Source organism: Beta vulgaris, chromosome 3 (assembly GCF_026745355.1).
Source record: "Beta vulgaris subsp. vulgaris cultivar EL10 chromosome 3, EL10.2, whole genome shotgun sequence".
NCBI lineage: Eukaryota > Viridiplantae > Streptophyta > Magnoliopsida > Caryophyllales > Amaranthaceae > Beta > Beta vulgaris.
The window spans coordinates 50,310,509-50,335,223 of record NC_079204.1 but is presented as its reverse complement, the minus strand read 5'-3'; the positions used below and the strand labels follow the sequence as shown (position 1 = coordinate 50,335,223).

Genomic DNA, 24,715 nt, shown 5'->3' with positions numbered 1-24,715 from the left:
TTAATAGTCATATCATATTCATGTTACATTCTTACTTATGATATCAATTGAAAAAGTTCTTAGTATAAATATACTTCATTACTTCGAGATCTATTTGAAACATACTCCCTCCGCAAATATCAAACTTAATATTATAATATATAGTAGTATTTAATATTATGAATGTTTTTTTGAGCCCTCTCAACCCGACGGTAAGAAGAATTTTCCTGTCGACTGCTCTGGCACTGAACTCAGAGGAGCGACAAGCATCCCCACCCCCCAACACAAATGAACTTTGCTTTCACCGAGATGTGAACCTTGGTTTTCCATTTTGGAGATAGGAAACGATACCATTGGACCCAAAGGTCTTTGGTACTTAATACTATGAATGTGATGCCGAGCTAACACCAATCTATTGAAAGCTCAACTATAGCTGTGAAATTTACTGCAGTGCATCATCAAACCGAATAAAAACCTGAGATTGGCATTTCAATATCAACACAATTATAATTTCACTTTACCTGTAAAAAACAGGATTATGATTTGAGATTTTCGTACAAATTACAAATATTTACACCCAAAAAGAAAGAGCACTGACTTCTTCCAATTGGTAAGCTACCCTTCCCATAGTACCAACTTTCACTACAAGCTTTCCCCAAGGTAAAAGAGAATCTCTCTTTAGATATTCTCTCCAAACAAAAATGAGAACACCAACAAAACATTTCTGAGCATGCGAGAGAATTATGAAACAAACACCACTAACAAGAATGAGAGAGATTCAATGAAGGAAAAAATCATAACTCTTCTATTGATCACACCAAAGGGTCATCTTCCCTCATTAGCTGATTGCAATGAACCATCCTTCATCAATTTCAAGCTCAAATTATTAAATCGTTCTCGCGAATATTGTCTTGAAGCTTTCCTCCAGTCTGTTCCAGCCTTCATCATTGCTGCAAACTCTTCGTAACTTATTCGCCCATCCTACATTCACAAAATTAGAAGAATAAAGACTTGTAGAAATTAACAATTTTAATATTTTCACTATTTTTCTCATTAAGCGGGAAGAAAAGAAGAAGATAGACTGATTAAACTAACCTTATCTGTATCGACATCTCTCATAATAGCACTTATGACCTCCTCGCTATTGTCATCAAGTTCATCAGCTAGAGCATACCTCAACTCTTCTACCTCAATATACCCATTTCTATTTTGATCGAAAAACAAGAACGCTTTTTGCAGGTGCTCATCATTTCCCATTTTTCTCAAATGAACAGCTATAGCTACAAACTCCCCATAATTCAAGTATCCATCCTTATCTATATCACCCTGTATGACAATGATCTAATGAGTATTGCAATAACATGTCTTCCACAACAAAATCAGTCATGCAAAAGAATTGTAAACATGAAATATGGTAAAAACTAGGTTGTAACAGTTTATCCTACTTCCCGCTCTCCTTTATATAGTTTTTACTTTCAAGTTGTGAGGAATTAAAGTACTTACAGCATCCATTAGAATGTGGAGATCCGCTTCAGAAATCTGATGACCAAGCTTATGCAATCCGGATTTCAATTCATCGATGCCGATTTTGCCCTTTTTCCCAGTGTCCATCAATGCAAATCCTTCCTTAATTCCGGCAACTTCCTCTACTGACAAATGCTCAGCAATGACCTGCAACCCATTTAAATAATTGAGTTAATTAAATCAGAGAAATTTTTGTCTATTTAACATTTTGATCCAAGATTAGATGTCAAGTTTCATTCATATAAATGGAGTATTACCCTTAGAGCTCTTTTCTTGAGCTTGTTCATAACCGAAAACTGTTTAAGTCTTGCTTTCACTGTTTCACCCAAAGAAACATTTGGAGCCTTTTTTATGTTCTGTAACCAAGGATGATCTGCACCAAGAATTCAGAAAAAAGTTCAGGTAATGACATTCATTTCAATTGAGAAAAGAAAACTATATGCAGCAAATATGTGCAACGCATTATATAAACAAAATGGACACGAGACATTACCCAACACCTGCTGAGCACTAAGTCGGCGTGCAGGATCTGGATCAAGCATCTTTCGTACGAGGTCTTTGGCATTATCAGAAACTCTAGGCCAAGGATCCCTTTTAAAATCTATTACCGATCTAATAATTGCTTGCGCTACTCCTTGCTCAGTTTCTGGAGAGGAAAGAATTTGACAATAAAAAAGTTCAGAACATAAATCCAAGCATGCCCTTAAAGCTTAAGGTCCGCAAAACTGATAGTATTAGTTGTATTTCAAACCTGCCCAAAAAGGTGGAACGCCACATAGCAAAATGTAGAGGATAACTCCAGCACTCCAGATATCTACTTCAGGGCCATAATTTCTTTTAAGTACTTCAGGAGCCATGTAGTATGGGCTCCCCACTATTTCATTGAATTTTTCTCCAGGTTTGAAGAATACAGAGAGCCCAAAATCAATTGCTTTTAAAGCAGCTGTTTCCTTCTTATTTGCAAAAAGGAAGTTCTCTGGTTTCAGGTCGCGATGCATCACTCCATGCTTGTGGCATGCCTGACATACACAGCAGAAACATATGAATATTTAAAAGATTTAGCCAAAATAAAGAGCACAATGTACATACATGATAGATTTTCAATAAAAATCACGATTAAAACACGAATATCCTCTGCTTTCTATCTCCCTAACCTCTCATAAAAGAGAGTTGCATAACTGGTCAATATGCATAGAAGGCCAAATCCACCTCTTTCTATTTATTTTAATATATTTCACAGTTGCTTGCATGACTATCACAGAGTACATGAACAATTCAACAAAGTTAACACACATTCAAACTAGATGATTGAGTAATCAAAATTCATCAATTATTATTTTCACTAGCACCATGGGTGGTAAATAGTAATTCATAAAAAACAAGACATAAGGGAATACTTTCAAACATCAAGCAATTTTCTTTTTACATTAAGAATCAACATAACAAGCATGTAGATATTGATCTTCAATTCAATGACAAATCCATAAACTTTTTATCAAGAATATCATAACTAATGGAAACTTGAAGTAGTGCTAAAAGTCAAATTCCTAGTTCAAACTCCTCTTCATACAAATACACAGAAGAAATAGATTGAAGATGTTACACTCAGATAAATAAACACCATATTAATAATCCAATGCAACAAGGAAAAAGGACACATTCAAAGAGGACATAAAATTGTTTCTCACCTGAACAATTTCAACAATGGTGCGCATAACAATGGCAGCTGCCCTCTCAGTGTAATGCCCTCGAGAAACGATTCGATCGAACAGTTCGCCACCCTCACACAACTCCATGACCAAATGAACAGCATAATCATCCTCAAAAGTATCCTTAAGGGTTACAATGTTAGGGTGTTTAGGTATATGCTTCATGATCTCAACTTCCCTCCTAACATCCTCAATATCAATAGCAGTTCTTAGCTTCTTTTTTGATATCTTCTTACAAGCCAAAACCTCACCACTTGTTTTATCAGTGCACAAATATGTTATCCCAAATTCACCTCTTCCAAGCTCCCTACCTAGTTCATAATTTTCCTCAATATTATGCCCTGTTGGTTCTTTTAAAACTACCAATTTTGAACCTCCATTTCCATATTCACTTGCAAATCTATTTTCTTTAATCTTTTTACCTCTTTTCTTTCCTACATCTTCACCACCATTTGGTGTCATACAACAATTCCCCATTTTTTATATTTCTTTTTTTATAAAAAAAAAATAAGAACAACCCCTCTAAATTCTAACAATTTTACAATATACAAACACAAAGGATCTAACTTTATACAAACCCAAATGAGGAAAAGAAAAACCCAGAAATTTAAAGATATGAATTCAATTCATACAATTCAATCAAACCCTGATTATCTTCTTCTAATTTGAAGGGGTTTGAAATATAACACTATATTATAACTTTTGACAATAATTTTGATCGGAAACGACGAAATCAATGGAATAATATAAAAAAAAAGAAACAAAGATTTGTACAAGAAATAAGTATGACGAAATCCCACCTGGAAAATCTTCACCCCAAGAAAAAAAAAAATGTAAAAAAGTTTATGAAATTATCCAGAAAATAGAGCGCGAAATTGTAGAAAAAAAATTACAAAAGTGTGTAATGGAAGAACGTGAATAAACTGTAAACGAGATTCTGGGAGAATTATATAGATTTGATTAATATATGAGGACAAGATGAAGGTGGGTTGGTAGGAAAGAGAGAAGAGAGAGAGGGAAAACTAAAAAGGAAGAAAATTAAATAATTGTCATTTGCAAAATGTGAACTGGTCAGCAGTCGAGATGAAGAGAGGTCAAAGTCAAACACCCCCAACGCAACACCCCGCCCCCCCTTTCCGACGAGGACCTTTTCTTTTCTCTAGATTTTCTCTCTCCTCATTTAAAGGGTGGTTAGCTATGATTTTTATGAGCATCTGAAGTTTAGAAGTGGGTAGATAAGATAATGACTTGTTTAATATCATTCGGTTGTTCTGGTAAGAAATCGTTTACTTTTAACGAAGTAAAGTGAGAGCAAAAAGTCTTTGAAAACGAAAGGTTTCGAAGGATAAAAAGTCTTTAAAAAGTCTAGAGAAATTTGAAGAAGAACTTCGGGCAAGAATAATGGGGGAAACCCCGTCAAGCAAAGCAAGTGACCGCTGATGGGCATTGATCAATCAGTCGAGTCAGCCCCGGGTCTTCTATAGCTGAAAGAAATTGTGTAAGCAACTCCAGAGTGAGTGGGATCAATGGACGACTCCGATAAAACAACCATGGTAAAATCTTGGTTTATTTAATTTAATCATCAGTGACTTAATTTAAAACTAGTGTTTTGGTACGGGCGAACGGGAGATGTCTCGGGTTAGTATAATAATCAAACATGTTATTATTCTTAAATTTCATAATTTATTTTGTCACTTTTCGTATTTTTTGTCCATTAAAAAATTGAAAAGTTTACGTCATGACGTGATATGTAAAAATATCTGAAAGCTTTAAGTTTGAAAATAATAGCTTAAACAGTGCGTTTTGCATATAAGCGGCCACACGCGAAATTATAGGTGTGGTCGCACGCACGACACCCTATCAGCTCATTTTCAAATGGTCATGTCTCACTCGTTTATCATCGGAATCGAGCTTTTGACCAAGAGTTGGAAATCTATCGAGCCAAATTGTCATCTCCAACTTGAATTTTCCCAAAATATTAAGTGTACTTTGAGATATAACCTTTTGAAGTTGATCTTTGTGCACAAACCCTTATGAACAAATGAAGTTACTCTTATGAACAAATGGAGTTACTTATATGAATATATATAGTTTTACTTGATAAGTCATATTTATATATAGTTTCTAGGTTCATTTAGGTTGCATTTTAGAGCATTTAGTTTCATATTTAGGTTCATTATTGCATTGTATTCTTAAGTTATGCTTTTCTATTCCTATTCGGTATGTTTTCTTGTTTTTGATGAATTTCAGGCATTGAAGACTTATTTGGAGTATGATTAGCTAAGCTTAAATATTAGGAGCACTTGGAAAGAAGCTACAATGAATAAGGATCGTATGGATATGTCATAGTACGAGTTTGAGCAAAAACGAAGCGGAAAAATCATTAGAAGAAATGTGAAAAAGAGTTATGTCTACTCTTCTGATCATAACTTTTGATGTGATTTTTGGAATCGAGTAATTCCACCAGATTTGGAAACTAGACTTGAAGATCTTTCCAACGATAGGTGGCACATCCCGAGGAGACTTCTATTCAAGGAGTTATGCCTTTCGGAAGATTGCACTGTTTCTGCTGGAATCTGCCACGCATACGCGTGGATCACTAATCCGCCTATTAATGATATATTTAAGACTTTCCTTATCTTGTAAATTACTTTCCAAGTCATATTAGGTTATTGAATATTTATTTAGATAGGTTTTCATTATTTCTCCCTCCTCCTCCCTCTCACGTTATATTTTAGATTTTAGGTTTTAGGTTTTAGTTTTCTCTTCTCTCTTTCTCTCTAGTTTTTAGTGTAAACCCTAGTTTTCATTAATTTATGAGTTTCATTTGTTTCTTTCATTGATTTCTTCAATTATGTTTTCTTTTATAGTTTTAGATTTCATTATTTATCTCATGATAGAGTAGTTTCTTTTATCTATGGTTAAGTTGAACCCTATTATGATTTAATTCATGATTGTTTCTTTAAATTCTCATATTAATTGTTAATTGTTCTTGCTTAATTGATTGTGCATATTCCAATACTAGATTAGGGATAACTAGTATTGCTATGATTCCATTGTCTTGATCACAACGTGAGTTGGATTTTGACGGATTTGAGTATTTCAATTAAGGGCATGAAATTCTCCACGGGAGTAGGTAGAATGGATTGTTAGGAAGTTAAAGTGTCGTGTTTAATGTCTTTAATTTGCATGATTCCACGGGAGTTGGTTTGATTGCTTGTTTAGAGTAGCAATTTAACTTCCTACTCCCGTGGAGAATTTCATGCCCTTAATTGAAATACTCAAATCCGTCAAAATCCAACTCACGTTGTGATCAAGACAATGGAATCATAGCAATACTAATTATCCCTAATCTAGTATTGGAATATGCACAATCAATTAAGCAAGAACAATTAACAATTAATATGAGAATTTAAAGAAACAATCATGAATTAAATCATACTAGGGTTCAACTTAACCATAGATAAAAGAAACTACTCTATCATGAGATAAATAATGAAATCTAAAACTATAAAAGAAAACATAATTGAAGAAATCAATGAAAGAAACAAATGAAACTCATAAATTAATGAAAAAGAATGAAAACTAGGGTTTACACTAAAAACTAGAGAGAAAGAGAGAAGAGAAAACTAAAACCTAAAACCTAAAATATAACGTGAGAGGGAGGAGGAGGGAGAAATAATGAAAACCTATCTAAATAAATATTCAATAACCTAATATGACTTGGAAAGTAATTTACAAGATAAATAATTCATTAATAGGCGGATTAGTGATCCGCGCGTATGCGTGGCAGATTCCAGCAGAAACAGTGCAATCTTCCGAAAGGCATAACTCCTTGAATAGAAGTCTCCTCGGGACGTGCCACCTATCGTTGGAAAGATCTTCAAGTCTAGTTTCCAAATCTGGTGGAATTACTAGATTCTAAAAATCACATCAAAAGTTATGATCAGAAGAGTAGACATAACTCTTTTTCACATTTCTTCTAATGATTTTTCCGCTTCGTTTTTGCTCAAACTCGTACTATGACATATCCATACGATCCTTATTCATTGTAGCTTCTTTCCAAGTGCTCCTAATCTTTAAGCTTAGCTAATCATACTCAAAGTCTTCAATGCCTGAAATTCATAAAAAACAAGAAAACATACCGAATAGGAATAGAAAAGCATAACTTAAGAATACAATGCAATAATGAACCTAAATATGAAACTAAATGCTCTAAAATGCAACCTAAATGAACCTAAAAACTATATATAAATATGACTTATCATTACTCTTAACAATAAAAGCAGGGTGTTACTCTTATAAACATATGTGGTTACTTTTATTACAAAAAAATATTAATCAGTTTACTTTTATGAACGAATGAGGTTACTCGTATGAAGAAAATGAGTTACTTTTGTGAACAATTGGGGTTACTTGATCAAATAGGGCATGTATAATTAAACAAGGTTAATATTGGGAATTAATGAGATTACTCGTATTAAAAAATAGGGTTATTTTTATGAACAACTGAGGTTATTTGTATGATTATATAAGGCTGACTTATTATTTAGTGAGGTTGCTTATATGAAAAAATGGGGTTAGTTTAGTGAACAATTGGGGTGACTTGTATGATTGAATAGTTAAGTGAGGTTGTTTTCATGATAATAAGGTTACCCATATATTATAATGGGGTTACTCGTATTTATAAATGAGGGTTACTCGTACAATTAATAGCATCATCATATGAACCAATTAGGTTACTTGTATTATATATGGGGTTACTCTTATGAGGGTGTTACTGATCATTTGGATAAATGAGGTTATTAATCAGTTTACTCTTATGAACTAATGATGTTACTCGTTTGAATAAATGCGGTTACTTTTGTAAACCTTTGTGATTACTCGTATGATTAAATGAGGTTACTCATATGATTTATTGAAGTTACTTGTATAGATAAATGAGGTACTAATTAATATGAATAAATGAGGTTACTGGTATGAATAAATTAAATGATGTTATTCATATGATTAAACAAGGTTACTCCAAAAATAATTGAGGGTTACGCATAAAATAGAAAGGGTTACTCTTACAAACAAAATAGGGTTACTTATATGATTAAATGGGGTTATTAGTACGATTAAACAAAGTTACTCCAAAAAGTAATTGGGGTTACTCATATAATATTTTTAAGGTTACGCATACTAATAAAAGGGGCTACTCTTATAAATGAATGAAGTCACTTATGAAAATGTAGAAGTATTTATCAATCGTTGTGTTCTCCACTCTTCTCCAGTAGTAATTAATTAATCAAAATGAAATTCAAATCAATTACATGCAAACCAAATGAAATTCAAATATAAAAAAATTAAATCAATATACAAAACAATTTCAACTTCCTGCTATTCGAATCAACTTTGAAATACAACATGAAATTTGAATCAAGTGTGTTTTTCATTGATTTGTAGTTTACAGCTTAGCACCCCACCAATACAATCTCTTACAAGTATTTTCTTCATTGCTTGGAGCTTTTCTTCTCAACAGTTGAACTGTGAAACAAAAAATGGCGACAAACATCAAGGTTACTTCCAAATTAATCACCTTCAACTTTTTTCTCCTCTTCTTTCTTTCTCTTAGTCAGGTTCCTTTTTAATCTTTTTTAATCTAGGTTTGAAATGTTCGTTTGGTTCAAACAACAGACGAGAGCAAGAGGGTTGACGGTTAAAGGAAGGAGGAGGAGGAGGAGAGAGAAAGAACACTAAGGTTAGGGATTTGACTAAGGAAGAAAGGAGGGAATAGGAATTTCTTCTATAATTTATGTTTGGGCTTTATATAATTTCTGTTTTGAATATAGTGATTAGAGTTAATGTATTTAGTGACCAATTTGATCTATTTAATGACCAATTCAATTTATTCATTTTTCACATTCTTTAATCCATTTAGTGACTAGTTTAACCCATTCGGTACGACTGTAGGTTTTTTTTTTATTAAAAAATGCCTATTTTAGTTCTAGATTCAAAAGGAGAAGTGGGAACGACGTACTACTTTGTGTTAGGGATAATGTTGGGTTAGAGTGAGATGGAGTGTGCTTGTTAGGAGAGTGTAAGTTTGGGTTTGTCTACTATATGTTAAAACTATATCGCCTATTCTAATAATTTGTATATTAATAAAATGATAGTTCTTATATCAATATATATACTACATTTTTTTTCTCATTTTAATATACTAATTTATTGATATAGTAAATACTATTTATTATGTTGCCATAAACAAAAAAAAAAAAAAAATTTACATGCTATGAACTCGAGAATAAATAAAGAGTGGTTAGCTTTTTTTTTTGGAAAAATTGATTTAAACAGTCTCAACTATGGGCGTCCTGACAAAAACAGTCCCAACTATTATTTTTTATTGTTCAGTCTCAACTTTAACCCCCCTTTACACTGGTGGTCCAAGTTGACTGATGACTTGCTAAACCGGTAAAAAACCCTACTTTCCTTTTTTTCTCTTTTTTTTGACATGTTTCTTCCACCTCTTCCTTACTTCAATCTTTCTCTCTCCTTCCTCCTTCCTCCCCTTCCCCTACCACCCCTCCTCTTCCCCCTCCCGTCCACCCAAATGACAACCTCTCTCTCTCACACCCGAAACCCAGAGCCCGTGAAACCTGAAGCCCGTGCTACCGGCGCGGTTGGTGTTGGTTGCCGGTGATGGGTCGTGCAAACCTTGCTCGCGTCTCTCTCTCTCTCTCTCCCCTTTAGCCGCTGCTTCAGGGGTAGGGGAAGTCTTTCGGGTGCCGGGGAGGTGGGGGAAAGGGAGGGGTTTCGAAGGCTGGGGGATGTATGGTGGGGAAGGGGAAAGAAGAGGGGTTTCGAAGGCTGGGGGATGTATGGTGGGGAAGGGGAAAGAAGAGGTGGGGGAAGGGTTCCGGGGCAGGGGGATGCGTGGCAGGGTGAGGGCTGACTGGGGCAGGGGAAAGGGGATGGCAGTGGAGGGGAAGGAGAGGGGTTCTGGGGCAGGGGTGGTTGGGGATGCATGGCTGGCGAGGGGTGGCAGGGGAGGGGGGGCTGGCTGGGGAGGGGTGGTTGGTGGCAGAGGAGAGGAGGAGGGAGTAGTTAAGGAAGGAGGGAGAAAGAAGATTGAAAAAAAAGAAATTTAAAAATGGCAAATTACCTGCTATAGCAGGTTTTTTACTTGCTGGGACTACTATTATAAAACACCGTTCAAAGTTAGGACTGAACAATAAAAAACGATAGTTGGGACTGTTTTTGTCAGGACGCCCATAGTTGGGACTGATTAAATCAATTTTTCCTTTTTTATTTATGAACATGCAAGTTTAGACGTGAGTAAATAACTAAGTCGATAATGACTTGTCTACAGCATTAGTCGTTGCGGTTAGGGGTGTAAGCGGATTTCGAAAAGTCCAGAGTTCAATCCAGTTCAGTCCAAACTTGTTGGATTAGACTGGATTAAAATGTTTTTAGACTGTACTCGGACTCAAATTTTCGAGTCCAAATATTTTCGGGATGGATTTAGACTCACTTCCTCTAGAGTCTAATAAATTCAATCCAGTCCAAAGTATTTATATATATAATATATATTTAATATTTATATGTATAATGTATATATATTTAATATATATAAAATGTATGTGACTTAGTTTATGCAATAGATATAGTGAGCTTAGTTTTTCAAATTCTATTATGAGAAAGCGTTGTGAATCGTTGAATCTAAATTGAGAAAAAAATAATATAATAATTGAATTGGACTGAATTCAGACTCAAGAAAAAATTATTGGACTGGACTGGACTCAAAAAATATTTATATCGAACTTGAACTCAATTTCTCGAGTCTAAAAACTTTGGACTGGATTTGGCAAAGTCCAATCCAGTCCAATCCACTTATCCCCTTAGTTGCGATAAACGTTATAAAGTTTACAACAATGTTTGGTAGTAGAAGTATTTTAATTTGTTAAAAAAAAAATTATAAATGCAATATTTTACTTAAACTAGAAGTAGTATGAAAAAGAACATACAACTAATATTTATTAGTTAAATTAATATACTAGCTTTTCTTTATTTTAATATACTAATTTATTTATATAACATATACTCCCTCTTTTTTTCTTATCTTTCTCACTTTCTTGTGTACATCTCCCAATGCACATCTTTAGACTTTTTAAATATCTTTCATTATATAATTGTAAAAATTATAAAGATTGAATATTCATAATGTACTAATTGAGACAAATCAAACAAGACCCCACTTGACTATATTTTTTCTTATAAATTGAAAAAAATTGAGAAGATTCTATCTAAGTATGAATAGTGTCAAGATTCTAATTGAGAACAATAAAAAAAACAAAGAGAGTACTAATTACTATGTTGTCATAAACAAAATTTGCTTATACTTTTTATGAATTCAGCTAAGCTCATTTGATTGTAAATAAGACCATTTGGTATATTTATTTATTACTCTCTCCATTCTGTTTCTTTTAAACTAGGTTTTAGGCCCGTGCATAATGCACGGGAACTATTTAGTATAATAACAATGTTTATATATCAGTTACAATGAAAACGTGTAAACGATTCTTACGTTAACTTGATAAAAAAAAACTTTGTGTTTAAGAGATATACACCTTTATATTAATTATAAAGTTGTTTAACATATACATGATACACATATGTTTTGGAAGACTTTTTTTTAGTGCAAAACGAAATTTATTAAGAAGTTACTTCCTCCGTTCTATTTCTATAATATGTCAAAATGAGATTTTTACACTATCCATTCACCATCATAACCTTTCACTATATATTATGATTTTTATGTAAGGAAAAATATTGTCATCATATGGGGTCTTGTTAGATTCGTCTCGATATATATATACTTTCAAAAGTAATTAAAGATATTAATAGTTAAAATAGTGCATTGGTAAACGTGAAAACTCAATTGTTGCAGTAGAAAAAAAACGGAGGTTGTATAACATAGTCATAAGCAAAGCCAACTGTTAAGAGGAACTTTGGAATTCCATATTTTCTCCATTTTTTCGATATTGAACCGCTAATAACTTATGTATGGGAATTCTTTGAAAAATTAATAAAGTTATGACATGATTTAATATAATATACCAATTTTGGTGTAGCCCCACAAAGCCATCATCTAAGGGTTGAGATGACAAAGGTAAATTAATGATCTCAGCTGCTTCAAAAAGGGAGAAAATTTACACGAACTTGGTCTTATCCCAGTAACCACTTAGGGGTCAATTGTCTTAGAAACCCTCTCCACATTACAATCTTTATTTTTTTACTCGAAATGGCCTTAAAGTGTTAGACTTCCCATGTTATTTCTCATAAATTAGTACTATTAGACAATTTTTACTCGTGACTGAGAAATGGCTACATAAAATTAGCCATGACTAAGAACTGATCTCGGGAGATACAAACCTACCATGTGATAGGGATTGTCCTTGACTTTTGACACATGGCCGAAAAACTGTCTTTTTTGAAACATCATAAGAAATTTTGTTCCAACTGACGGAATAAGTACCATATGGGGTATAAATACCTTATTCCCCATTGCTACCTGAAATTACCACAATTTCAATGATATATTGTGTCATACCTTATTCCCCGTTCCATCTGACGTTGAGTATCATACGGGGTTTCCCACTTTACTTTTTTGCCTAAATACCTTATTCCCCGTTGCTACTTGTAATAATCCTTACTCATTAATTAGTTTCTTCCTAAAAAACATTATTTGAATATATTAAGCCACCAAATTTTAATATTAAGATAATTTAAAAATGATAATTTTGTATAGTAAACAAATATAAATACACAGTACTTGTATAATATATGTGTGTTTTATAAGTTCTCCATATGATTTACATTTCAATATTATCTTTTACATCAAAGAAAAAAGAAGCTGTCAAAACAAAGTACATAGGCAAATTAACAACTTTTCTAATTCGATAACTTATGATCTTTCAACAACAGTTTTACTCTCTTATAGACCAACTAAAATTGAATACTTATAAATCCCTCTTTTGATATATAAGCTTGATATATAATTAACTCATTTTGTTGATTCACCTTCTCAATTAGTGTCTTGAAGCTCATTAAAGAAAGCTATATTTTATAATTTAAGCACATGGGCCATGTTTCACTCTCTCTGCTAATCCTTTATTTTAGAATTTTTATATATAATGGGCCAAATTCAAAGTGTACATTTTCTTTAAAAATAATATTAATATCAAGCGTAAGTTCATAAGTGGATGTATTTATATTTTTTGTTTCATTTGAATGTAAGAGCGTGGGAAAATTTTGAGTGATCCAAAGGTTAACCCTCTTAGACACAATAAAATAATAATATTAATATATATACAATAAATTGGATAGAGAAAAATAATAAAATTAATGTCTGAATGTACTATAATAATTAGAGGGTTGTCAATCCGTTGGATCACCTAATCATCTAAATTTTTTCGAACTTATATCGTCATAGTTTTGTCAAACTAAGTTGAAGTGAACCGACCCTTATATGTTGGTTTCACTTTTTTTTACCTTATTTAATTTCTTGTTTCATATATTGTCTGTTGTCTTACTTCTCTCACTTTAAGGGACTGTTCTCCCCAACTTATTTTCAGTTCAGTTCAATTTCAAAAATATTATCATTACCATTAGTCATAATTTAATTCAGTTCAGTTGTTTTATGCTAAAGAGAACATGCCCTAACTCTTTTTTTTTTTAAAAAAAATTTAGTATGTATTGGTCGTGGATATGATTTGTTATGATGATTCATATCAACCCACCTTAGACCACTTTGGGACTAAAGATTGAGTTGTTATTGTTTTTATTGTTTTTGTTATATGTAACCTGTGATCATAGTCATGGTGTGACATTTTTTTTTTGAACAAAACATCTTTTTATTTCTTATTTGGTAATAAAATGAATTTGCATGACTGTTATTATTGCATTTGCATTTCCTCCTGAACGGGCTAACATCTCATTATATTCATTACCAAGAGTGAATCAAGAAAAAAGAAAATTAATTAGTTGGCTAACATATTATCAGGGTATCATATACTACTTCACATTTGCAATTTTTTCATTATTACCCATGAGCTGTTTTATACTTCTTTCATAAAGTATAATATATTATAGGATGATTATGTTATATATGAACATTGCGAAAATGGTAAAAGAGTAAACATAGGAAGGAATGTGTGTATATTCTTGCACGAATTTATAATACAGTCATTCAATTGTGTGTAACAAAATTTTCTTAAACAATTTCAGTATCAAATCTAAAACCATCCTGCAAATATTTTTCAACTTTAAAAAAAGTAGCTGAATGGAATATTTGACAGGAAAAGAAAATCCTTGGAAGATTTGCTTAAGTGGAGATTTCCTTCTAGTGAGGAATTTTTCTTTTACCGTCCAAAATCACGGATATATCTTCAACTTAAGGGAATTGGAGGTTTTCCTAAAGCATTCAATGACTGATTTTTAAAATTTTTGGAAACTAATAATATCATAATCAAACAAAATCATTTTAATGGGATGTGACACGTGGCATCTATTTTATTGCTCTATGAATGTGGGGTGAATTGTGAGAGCAGAATTTCTATGAGGCTGCCACGTAAGCTAATTTTTTCTTGCTTTAATATTATATATGATTTTCCTATTACAAATGAGAGGCAAAGAAGTCAAAATAAGAAGAACAAATACAAAAAAAGAGAAGAATTTTGCAATATCTGATTTTATGGAAGAATTTGAGAGATATTCAATGTTTGGTTAAGTCTTAGTTAACTCAAGTAAGGGAAGAGAAGAGATAGGAATGAAAAAAAAATTGACCACTTCTTAAATTGTCTCTAATTTCCTCCCAAATTCCTCCAATTTTAGGAAGAATGAAAGTGAAATTTTAATTACAATATTTTTCCATCACTTTATTCCACTTCTAGAATTGATTTTTAATGAGCCAAAAATATTGTACTACCTCTGTTTTTTATTATGTGCAACGATTTGACATAAAGTAGAAAGGGAAAACGTGTAATCGTTGCACATAATAGAAAACGGAGGTAGTATATAATTTGATTGTCTCTATATTGGAGATGTTGTCACTGAAATTTCTAATAAATCCATTTCACCAAGGAAATGGGGAAGTAGGGATTCGATAATCTTCTTTTCAAATTATATACTATGTATAATTTGTATGCTTAAAATTGAGTGTATTGAGATTGGAGTCTGGATCCTCTAGAGTTTTAGTGAAACTCTACAAGGTAGAGTTATATCTGAACCATACATTTTAAAATCAAGGGATCATATTGGTGGAAGGGAAAGATTCTGAGCTGGATTTTGATGAGATAAAATAGGGGGGATTTTGAAAAGAGAATATATGAGCCATTGCTTTTTTATTCAATGGTTGATAATTTGATATTGCTCAAACTCTACCTTGTAGAGTTATTTTACAACTCTAAAGGATCCAAACACTTGAGATTGAGATTATACCTCGTATAATCAGGATAATATGTTGAGAAAGAAGTTCATAACGTGATTTGGTTTAGAAACATTTACCTTAGTTGTGCTATATTAAGTTTAAGGTCCAATTAATTCAGGTCATTTCAGATCAGTTCAAATTAGTTCCAATAAGGTCTGATCAGGTCTAATAAGTTTCAATCATTTCCAATTAGGTACAATTATGTACAATAAGTTTTAATAAGGTCCAAATAGCTACTCAATGATCAATAACTTTTAATATGTTCCAATCAGTTCTAATAACTTTTAATATGTCCCAAACTGTTCCAATTAGGTACAATCATGTCCAATAAGGTCCAAATAATCCATTATCAATGAGCTTTAATAAGTTTCAATCAAGTCCAATAAGGTCTTCAACCAGGTCAATATGTTCCAATTAAGTCAGGTCCAATAAATTGAATTAGATCAAATAGAATTTAATAAGTCAAATAAAATAAGTTCGATAACTTTAGGGTTTTAAAAATAAAGAGAATGTACCTAATAATTTTCTTGATAGTTTAGGAAGTTTCTTATACTGAATTGTTTAATCTTAGTTTCCTCTCAAGTTCAATGATAATTACTCCCTACGGTCTTTATTAGTTTACCCCTTTCTTTTGCACAGAGTTTTAGGAGAAATAATGTTGTAGCCTTGTGAGTCATAGAAAGAAAGAGAAACTATATATTATTTTATATTAAAGTTGAATGATGTGTGATGAAAAGTTAGTGGCCCCATTCTAAAAATAAAAACAAAAGAAATAGGTAAACTAATAAGAGACATCCTAAAAAAATACAGGTAAACTAGTAAAGATCGAAGGAAGTATAACACAGTGTCCATCAATTTGCCCAACTGTCTTTCTTTAGCTGGTAAACAAAAGCACAGTCGTTGTGTCCTACATTAGACCCCAACCCAAGGCCCAGAACTGCCCCCTCTCGCTCCCACCATATAATAATTATACTATTCCCATGGTTTGATCCTTGGTTTTTCAATAGAACATGGTACCAATTGAGCTATATTTTTTTGGATTGCACAATTATCTCTTATCAACACAACAATTTCGTTAATTTGGATACTTCAAATGAGAATATTGATGGTATAAGCACCATGCCACCAACTCCACGAAAATAATTAGATTATGTTTAGTAAAATAGATGGAAAACATGTTGAATCAACTCTTTGAATTTTTTTATTCCAAAGAAGCAAATCTATTCAAGCATATTTTTTTTTTGATGCAAAACGTGAGGAGAAGCCTCAGGAAAGGAAAACAAACAAAATAAAGCAAAGTAAAACAAACAAACAACGAAACCTAGCGAGGAACAAAACGCGGTAAAGCCACGCCTACAATGTACTCAAATAAAATTCTACCTAAATGTAAAGGGGGGACTTGAATCAACTCTATTTTGTTGTTCTGAATGACACCTTGATTCGCTAACCAATCTGCCGCTCGATTTCCTTCTCTGTAAACATGAATAATGTCCACTTCCCAATCACCTTCTGCAATGCAAATCTTAGGATTGAGTCTCCCCCTAGACCCCCAACTTCTCCACTCATGGACTTCATCTTACCTTTTTAGTTTAGATGAAACCCCTTAATAAAAATAATACATATTTCCTCCGTTTAGAAATAGTTGCACCACTTCTATTTTGTGCACTATTCACATCTTACACTTAGATTGTCTTTGATGATTTATATTTTAGAAAAAATATAGTTAGGTTTTGAAACTTGTTAGATTTGTCTAAATTTAATTTTTATTAAAATAAACTTTTTATAATTTTATTTATTGATACTTAAAAATATTAATAGTTGAAATCATACATCGACACGCGTGAAAGTTAGAAATGATGCAACTGTTTCTAAACGGAGGAAGTATATAGTGTGCATCAATGTCTCCCAAGTGAGATTGAATTAAGTCTTTTACACGTGAGTTGAAACTATTGTTGTACAAATTGGATATTTCCAACTTTCCGCATGAGATAGTTTTAAGCTCTTTTTGAATTATAAGTGGAAGAAGAAGAGAGGTCACCTAAAGAGTTGGTTAACTATAACAGGCAAAGGATTATCCAAGATAGAGTAGAGCTCCAAAGACTCGATGAAATTGTCAAAGCATACACTTCCAATTTTATGGAAGTATCCTGAATTTGAAAATCCCAAAATGATGAGCATGGTATATTGGTGGAGGAGAAAGAAAGTGGATGCTGGAGAAAGAAGAAAGCTATGGCCCATGGGCCATGGGAGGTGAAGAGACCGACAGGGATTTAAAGAGGCAAAGAGGGGGAGGGTGGTAGCGGCGAAGGGGCAGTTGAGGAGAGAAAGAAGAGGAAGTGTCGAGTAAGAGAGGGAACATGTGTTAAATAGGTCAATTACGGTTAATTATGGTGGGTAACATAACTAGGAATTAATGATTAACGAAGTTGACGCCGTTTGTTATTAAGGACATTTTGTATATTTTGATGAAATTGAGGGACATATAGTGAATTTTGAAAATACTGGTTGCGCGAGATAGATTAACTTTTTTAGGATATATTATCAAGGTAATGATTCATTAATATGCGAGCTCTTTTTATGAGGCTTAAACGGGAGAATTTCTCCGAAAAGTGAAAGAATTTTTGAAATTGCACAAAACCCTCACAAGGCTTTATAGGCATATGATGAGCAAAAAAATGTCGGTGATATATGATCAAAATACCGAAAATAATAATAAATTATTGTCATTATAAATTGAAGTGAGGATGATGATGAATTGAAGTGAGGATGATGATGTGTGAATATAGTCTGAATCAAATTGATTATAATGATGGTGATCATGACGATGGAAGTATGACAGGGCCCTTAATTAGAGGTGGCAAACGAGTCATACAAGTCAGGTATGTGTCAAGTCATTCAGGGTCAGATCATATTTGGGTTAACTTTGCGTTGGGGTTGGAACGAGTCCGTTTGCGTTCGAGTCCGTCTCGGATCCTCAAATTTCGGGTCAGGCCAAGTGCGTGTTTATGACTTTTGTCGACTTAGAAGGGGTTGAGTCAATTCGGATAAAGTCGGCTTTCTTTCTGCAACAAATAAATAAAGTACATACTAACGAGTATAAAATTCAAATAATTGGAATAGTTTCAGTGGCAACGTCTAAAATTTTAACCCCATATATTTAATTTCATTTATACTCTTATGTGTTTTAGTGAAGACTCATGATAAAAAATTTGTTTTATCTTTGATTTCAGTTCGTATTTCTAGTACTTGAATCAGCTACATAGTTTTAGAGTAACATTTGTTCTTTTATGGACCTTAATATTTTAGATTAATGGTGTTAGACTTTGCTTTGAGTTAGAAGTTTATATGTTTCTTTATTTATTTCTATTTGGTCGTTTAACTTAATTGTAAATAAAGTTTAAGTTCATTACTTTAATGTTCGTAAAAAATATTGTATTATTTTCCTTCAATAATGCCAAAAAGGAGATTAATTCCCAAAATGTGCCACAAAATTTTATTTCCCTGCGTACCGTCCACGTAGGACGGCACGCGAAAAAAAGTTTTTTTTTTTGTTTTAACGGAGGTAAACCGCTACTCGGAGTAGCGGTTTACTTCAAACAAAACCGCTACTCCGAGTAGCGGTTCATACTCCGAGTAGCGGTTCATTCACATAAACCGCTACTCAGAGTAGCGGTTTTAATGAATGAACCGCTACTCGGAGTAGCGGTTTTGTCCCCCGGGTAAACCGCTACTCCGAGTAGCGGTTCATTCATTAAAACCGCTACTCCTAGTAGCGGTTTTGTACCCATTACACAACTCATTGCATTGTTTCCACATAACTGGCCAAGTGCCAGAAAGCCAAAAAAATTCCAGCAATCCCAAACAAGCATCCAACCTGCAATTCCAGCAATTCCAAACAATTATCCAACCTCCAATTTCAACATTATCCAACTTGCAATTCCAGCAATTCCAAACAATTATCCAACCTCCAATTTCAACATTATCCAACCTGCAATTCCAGCACCAAATTCCATTCAACAACACCAAATATAAGCCACACATTGATCACTCATCACCAAGTTCATACACATTCAAATGTATGTAAAAAAATTTTAGTTACAAGTTAGAGTGAGAAAATAATGTTAACTAACTACATAAACAATAAATGAAACTGCTAAAACCCTCTCTTCTTCTTTTGTGAAGGTGTAGATGAGCTAGGTGTGGTCTCATGGGTCTCTGCAATGGCATCAAGAGAAGGGGGAGTAGTGTCAGAACGTCGTCGATAGGCCCTCTGACTGACTGGAGGTGAAAGCAAAGCTTCGTGGTAGATATATGGGCAGCAGACGTAGAAGATGTAGAAGTCGATGTATATCCAGCAGAAGTAGGCACGCCTGTACGATGTGGCCATGTCCAGCTCGGCCAACAGCATCAACACACAGTCCCCTCATAGTCTGCAATGTCTGCGCATACAACTCACGCACCATATCTGGAGGCAATGACTCAGAAGCCTCTAGTACAGTACCGCACCTATGAGCAATATCAGATAAAGTTGTGCCTGAATAGAAAGAAAAAAATACATATTATATAGTTGTATAAATAAATAAAAGTGCAACTAAAAATCAGTGAACTTACCAGTACTATATCTGCAGACGCAGGCTGATAATGTGTAGAAGGTGGTCGCCTCGATGGATTCGTCAGGCGTAACCTCGTGATGCGACGAAACCATATCATATACTCGTCAAAGGCAGAGTACGACCACTAAAAGGAGTGCCCTGAACTATGTGTCCCTCGCGCTCATCCCAATGTGCAATGTAAGGTCGATGTCTGAGCGGATAGTTCTTGTTCTTCGACCTCCGATCTATGGCATGAAGGGTTGTGCTCGTATCAGAAGGTGCTGGAATCGTCTGCTCGAATCCAAACTGGCGCATAACTCGACCAGGGAAATGGAACTCTACAATGTCGAAACAGATAAGTGGGGCCACTGTGCGCCATACATGTCGATCACTCGACATATAGCAGGTAACAACGCCAGTCTCGCATCAGTATATGGCTGCCAAGTCATCTACAAAAAATAGAATCTTACAAATATTAGGCAAAAGAAGAGTCTACCAATTTATATAAGTTAGGCAAGTACGAGCCTATGTACCTGCTCGTCCGTCTGATGGTCAAGTGCATCCCTGTAGTAAGGAAGCCCACCTGCTGTGTGGGACCTAGTGATGTGTACTCGAAGCCAACTGAAAAGAAATATACGTTATTATCCATGAGAAAAATGAAACTAAAGAATGTCAACAAATGTGAGACATTGAATATTACCTGACAGCTAAGGGGTCAAGCCCCGGAACATGCTGGGAGCCTAAAATAGGAACGGCCTCGTCAAACTGTGGAGGTGGGTCCCGCACCCTCGAAATCCGAGGTCTGCCAATGTGTATGTGCTCCCATGCCCAAATCTGTAACAACAACACAGGGCCACCTAACTCCCTCGCACCCCTCTGTGATGCCCGACATAGCTGCCGATACAGGTATGCAAGGGTCGCACTACCCCAACTATATGTCCCTGCTACGTCGAGATCAGCTAAAAGTGGGAGATAAAGAACCTGGACTGCATCTCCACTCTTGTCGGCAAAAAGAATGGACCCCATCAATGCAAGAATGTAAGCCCGGGCAAATCGCTGTACTGTCACCTCATCAGCATCATTCGGCAACAAGAAAAAATGTTGTCGAAGCCATGTCAATCTCAAAGACGAACCCTGGAGAACTTTGGGCTTGTTCTCCGGTGTGTTGGGCCAAATCCCTAACAACTCGAAAACTAATGCAGCCCAGTTACCCTCGCCTCGACCAGTAACAGGTGCCCCGTGCACTCTAAGTCCAAGGATAACAGCGACATCCTCCAAAGTAATCGTCGCCTCCCCAACAGTCAAATGAAATGTATGGGTCTCCTGCCTCCATCGCTCCACTAATGCCGTCAGAAGTGGTCTATCAATCTCCAAACCTCCCCCTACCAAACGATGTATGCCGAGAAAACCAGCACGCTCGACATACCGAAGAACCCTATCGTGAATCTCCCAGTCAAGATAGAGACTGTGATGATGCAACCGACACGATAGTACCGTGTCCGCTACTCCCCTCCAGACATCCTCACTCCGATGCTGGTCCTGGAGGGTGAGAACGCTGCGATCAGTGGGGCCGGGAAAGATGGACTGCGCCATCAGACCTAATAAGAAAAAAAAAATATATACCGGTTAGTAATACAATGAGGACTATGAAAATAATATAAATTTATGAAATTTAACAAAATATGAAAACATTTACCCAGATGTTCCTTCACCGTTCTTATTAGGACATCTTTGCTTATTGTGTCCTGAAACCTTACAAATGCTACATCTATATTTGCCAGACCTATCAGCTGCATCCATTTCATTTTGTATTCGAGTGGACCGTGGACGTCCAGCTCCACGTTTTAGCCTCTCATCAGCTATAATTCTCGGACCATCATATGGAGAACAATTATGCATATCAGGCACAGGCTTGAAAAAGGACATATAAGTAGATCGATACGGTCTAGTCAGAAATAAAGCGTCCACAAAACCACTATATGACAAGCTCCGGTGACGACATACCGCAAGGACATGAGAACACGGCAACTTATATATTATGACTTTCTCACATGTACATGTCTTCTGCATTAAGTTAACCGTGTGTTTCTTTCCACCTTTCCCTGCAATACGGTCTCCACGACCAGTAGTGACCTCAAATAGCCCTCGTTCATAATCAAACACAATCACCTCATGAGCACCTGCCTTCTCCATGTTCTTTTCAATGATGGTAGTCGCCTTCGGGCTATAATCATGGCCTTCCTCAAGTCTTTTTCTACCTAATTCTCTCCTTGTAGCAAAATAAGAATTGACACGATAAAATGTCATTCTTACCAAAGCAGTGATCGGAAGACATCTTGCTCCTTTTAGGACACATTAAACACTTCAGACATGTTGGTGGTTTGCACACCATATCTACACCCACCATATGATGTAGAGACCATAGATGAAGGGGAATGTCCAACAGATATCTAGCTGCCTCGACATTAATGGAGCCAATTCGATCCATATAGTACAAAAACTTCCTTTTCTGCCTAGCATATGCAGCTTTTCCGAATAGGTTCTTGATGGCAGCATTCTTATACTTCGAATTCAAGTTCGAAGCAAGATGACGCACACAAAAGCGGTGATGTGCATATGGTTCCTCCCATCCACTACCAGGCTCATTCATAGCTGCAAGGATACCCTATGACGATCAGAGATGACCACAGATCCTTTCTATCTGTGACGGAACGTCTAATGCAAGCTAAAAACCAAGACCAGTCCTCCGTGCTTTCTTCCTCCACAACAGCAAAGGCAAGTGGGAATAGCTGGAAATTAGCATCTGTTCCCATAGCAATCAATAATTTGCCTTTGTATTTCCCGTACAAGTGAGTACCATCTATAGTGATAAGAGGCCGACAATGACGGAATCCGGAAATGGAGGGTTTAAAGGCCCAGAAGACCCTCCTAAAGATGTGCGTAGTAGGATCTTGTGTTGGGATCGTACTCCAGTAAACGACAGTGCCTCGATTGGACTCTTTCAAGGCTTGCAAGTACCTCGGTAACTCTTGATACGACTTCTCCCAATCACCAAAAATATTGCTGATTGCCTTTTGTTTTGCTAACCAAGCTCTCTTATATGTTATTGAAAATTGATATTGGTTCTTCACAAAAGTAAGGATGGACTGAACTTTGAATGAAGGATCAGTCCTAATGAAATCCTCGATAAGATCAGCAACGAAATCTGATGAAATGAGAGGATGGTCTCCACATGTTATGTCTCCTAAACAATTGCTTGCATGTGGACCAACATATCGTACAATTTTGAATGAGAACGACTTAGTCATGATTGCACGCAACCTCCATGGACAGTGACACACTTCCTTTCTGGCACATTCAATGACATACTTTGTGGGCTCTGACTCTAACACCCGAAACATCTGGTTTCTAGAGATCGACCATGCTTTCACAAAATTCTTTAATTGCTGCAATGAGGCGAACTCTTGTCCTATCTCAAATTCAGAAGCCACAGTTAATGAACCAGTGACATTCCAAGTCATCCATGAATCTATTAACCTTTGATCAACTTCGTCAACTCTAAGCCAATCTTGTGAAGGAACACCAGCCTTTATTGCCTTGTCAGCTAATTCTCTTGCATCATCATCCTCATCCCTATCAGAATCCACATGCTCCTCCTCGTTTCCCAAAAAATCATCATCATTTTGATGTAGAGTGTCAAGATGGAATGTGGATGGTATGTGGGGAGACGAAGCAGGAGAAATAAACTCATTCATGTGCTGATTAACATAATGTGGGTCTGACAACATGCTAGTAAATGATTCAAATTGCATATTAGGAGCTGATGTCGGTACCTCCATGCTATCCCTAAAGTCCATTGAAGGTACATAACCCACATTACTTTGCACATTTATCTCTTTGGGAACTTGTTCAATGTACACCTCCATTGCCATGGCTGACGTTTGTGTCACTGAAAGCCACATAGCACTCAGTGACTCGTCATCCTCTAGTGCAATTGGCACATATTTTCCCGGCATCGGATATCTCATAAACAATTTCAGTTCCAATACATACGATCACATCCAACAACGTCATATACCCTATTCAGATTTCTTGAAACATCATACCGGAATTGATGAACAAAAACTTTTTCCTTCCACCTCTATACACAATATCAACATCATTTTGAGATAATTCACCATTCCAATAAAGGTATAGAGGATATTTAGGTTGTTCCATATTCTACATACAAAAAACATAATGTTTAATTAAGTTATTCTTATTCTACATATTCAAACAATATGAACACTATTTTTCACCTATACTAGTAGTATTTACAACATAAACACAACAATTCATGCAAAATCAACCATCACAAAATGCTCAAATCCATTTTTAACCAACCAACAACTAAATTATACTAATCAAACAACTAAACAATATGCTAATAACCTTCGAAT

The 24,715-nt window shown here is 35.0% G+C and overlaps 2 protein-coding genes across 2 annotated transcripts; both read right to left on the bottom strand.

Annotated features, from left to right (window-relative positions):
• Positions 1 to 460: 460 nt before the first annotated feature.
• LOC104884156 (calcium-dependent protein kinase 8) lies at positions 461 to 4,324 on the bottom strand. The gene is made up of 7 exons (XM_010668753.4): positions 3,192 to 4,324; positions 2,255 to 2,522; positions 1,997 to 2,149; positions 1,761 to 1,876; positions 1,483 to 1,650; positions 1,075 to 1,305; positions 461 to 960 (listed from the first exon to the last, which is right to left on the bottom strand). The coding sequence occupies exons 1-7, from the start codon at positions 3,687 to 3,689 to the stop codon at positions 805 to 807; spliced, it is 1,590 nt and encodes a 529-aa protein (XP_010667055.1). The 5' UTR covers positions 3,690 to 4,324; the 3' UTR covers positions 461 to 804.
• A 16,290-nt stretch (positions 4,325 to 20,614) lies between these two features.
• LOC125495759 (serine/threonine-protein phosphatase 7 long form homolog) lies at positions 20,615 to 22,211 on the bottom strand. The gene is made up of 4 exons (XM_048640574.2): positions 21,973 to 22,211; positions 20,977 to 21,874; positions 20,810 to 20,897; positions 20,615 to 20,725 (listed from the first exon to the last, which is right to left on the bottom strand). Exons 1-4 carry the CDS (start codon positions 22,079 to 22,081, stop codon positions 20,615 to 20,617), a joined length of 1,206 nt encoding a protein of 401 aa, XP_048496531.2. The 5' UTR covers positions 22,082 to 22,211.
• Between the last annotated feature and the right edge of the window lie 2,504 nt (positions 22,212 to 24,715).

What these genes read in the sequence shown, in the direction of transcription:
- LOC104884156 (XM_010668753.4), bottom strand. Translation starts at nt 3,689, where the DNA reads ATGGGGAATTGTTGTATGACACCAAATGGTGGTGAAGATGTAGGAAAG. An exon ending in CCATTGTTGAAATTGTTCAG is followed by an intron (nt 2,523 to 3,191) that starts GTGAGAAACAAT and finishes TGTGTATGTCAG; the next exon opens with GCATGCCACAAGCATGGAGT. An exon ending in TCCACATTCTAATGGATGCT is followed by an intron (nt 1,306 to 1,482) that starts GTAAGTACTTTA and finishes ATTGTCATACAG; the next exon opens with GGTGATATAGATAAGGATGG.
- LOC125495759 (XM_048640574.2), bottom strand. Translation starts at nt 22,081, where the DNA reads ATGAAATGGATGCAGCTGATAGGTCTGGCAAATATAGATGTAGCATTT. An exon ending in AACGGTGAAGGAACATCTGG is followed by an intron (nt 21,875 to 21,972) that starts GTAAATGTTTTC and finishes TTTTCTTATTAG; the next exon opens with GTCTGATGGCGCAGTCCATC. An exon ending in ACCATCAGACGGACGAGCAG is followed by an intron (nt 20,726 to 20,809) that starts GTACATAGGCTC and finishes TATTTTTTGTAG; the next exon opens with ATGACTTGGCAGCCATATAC.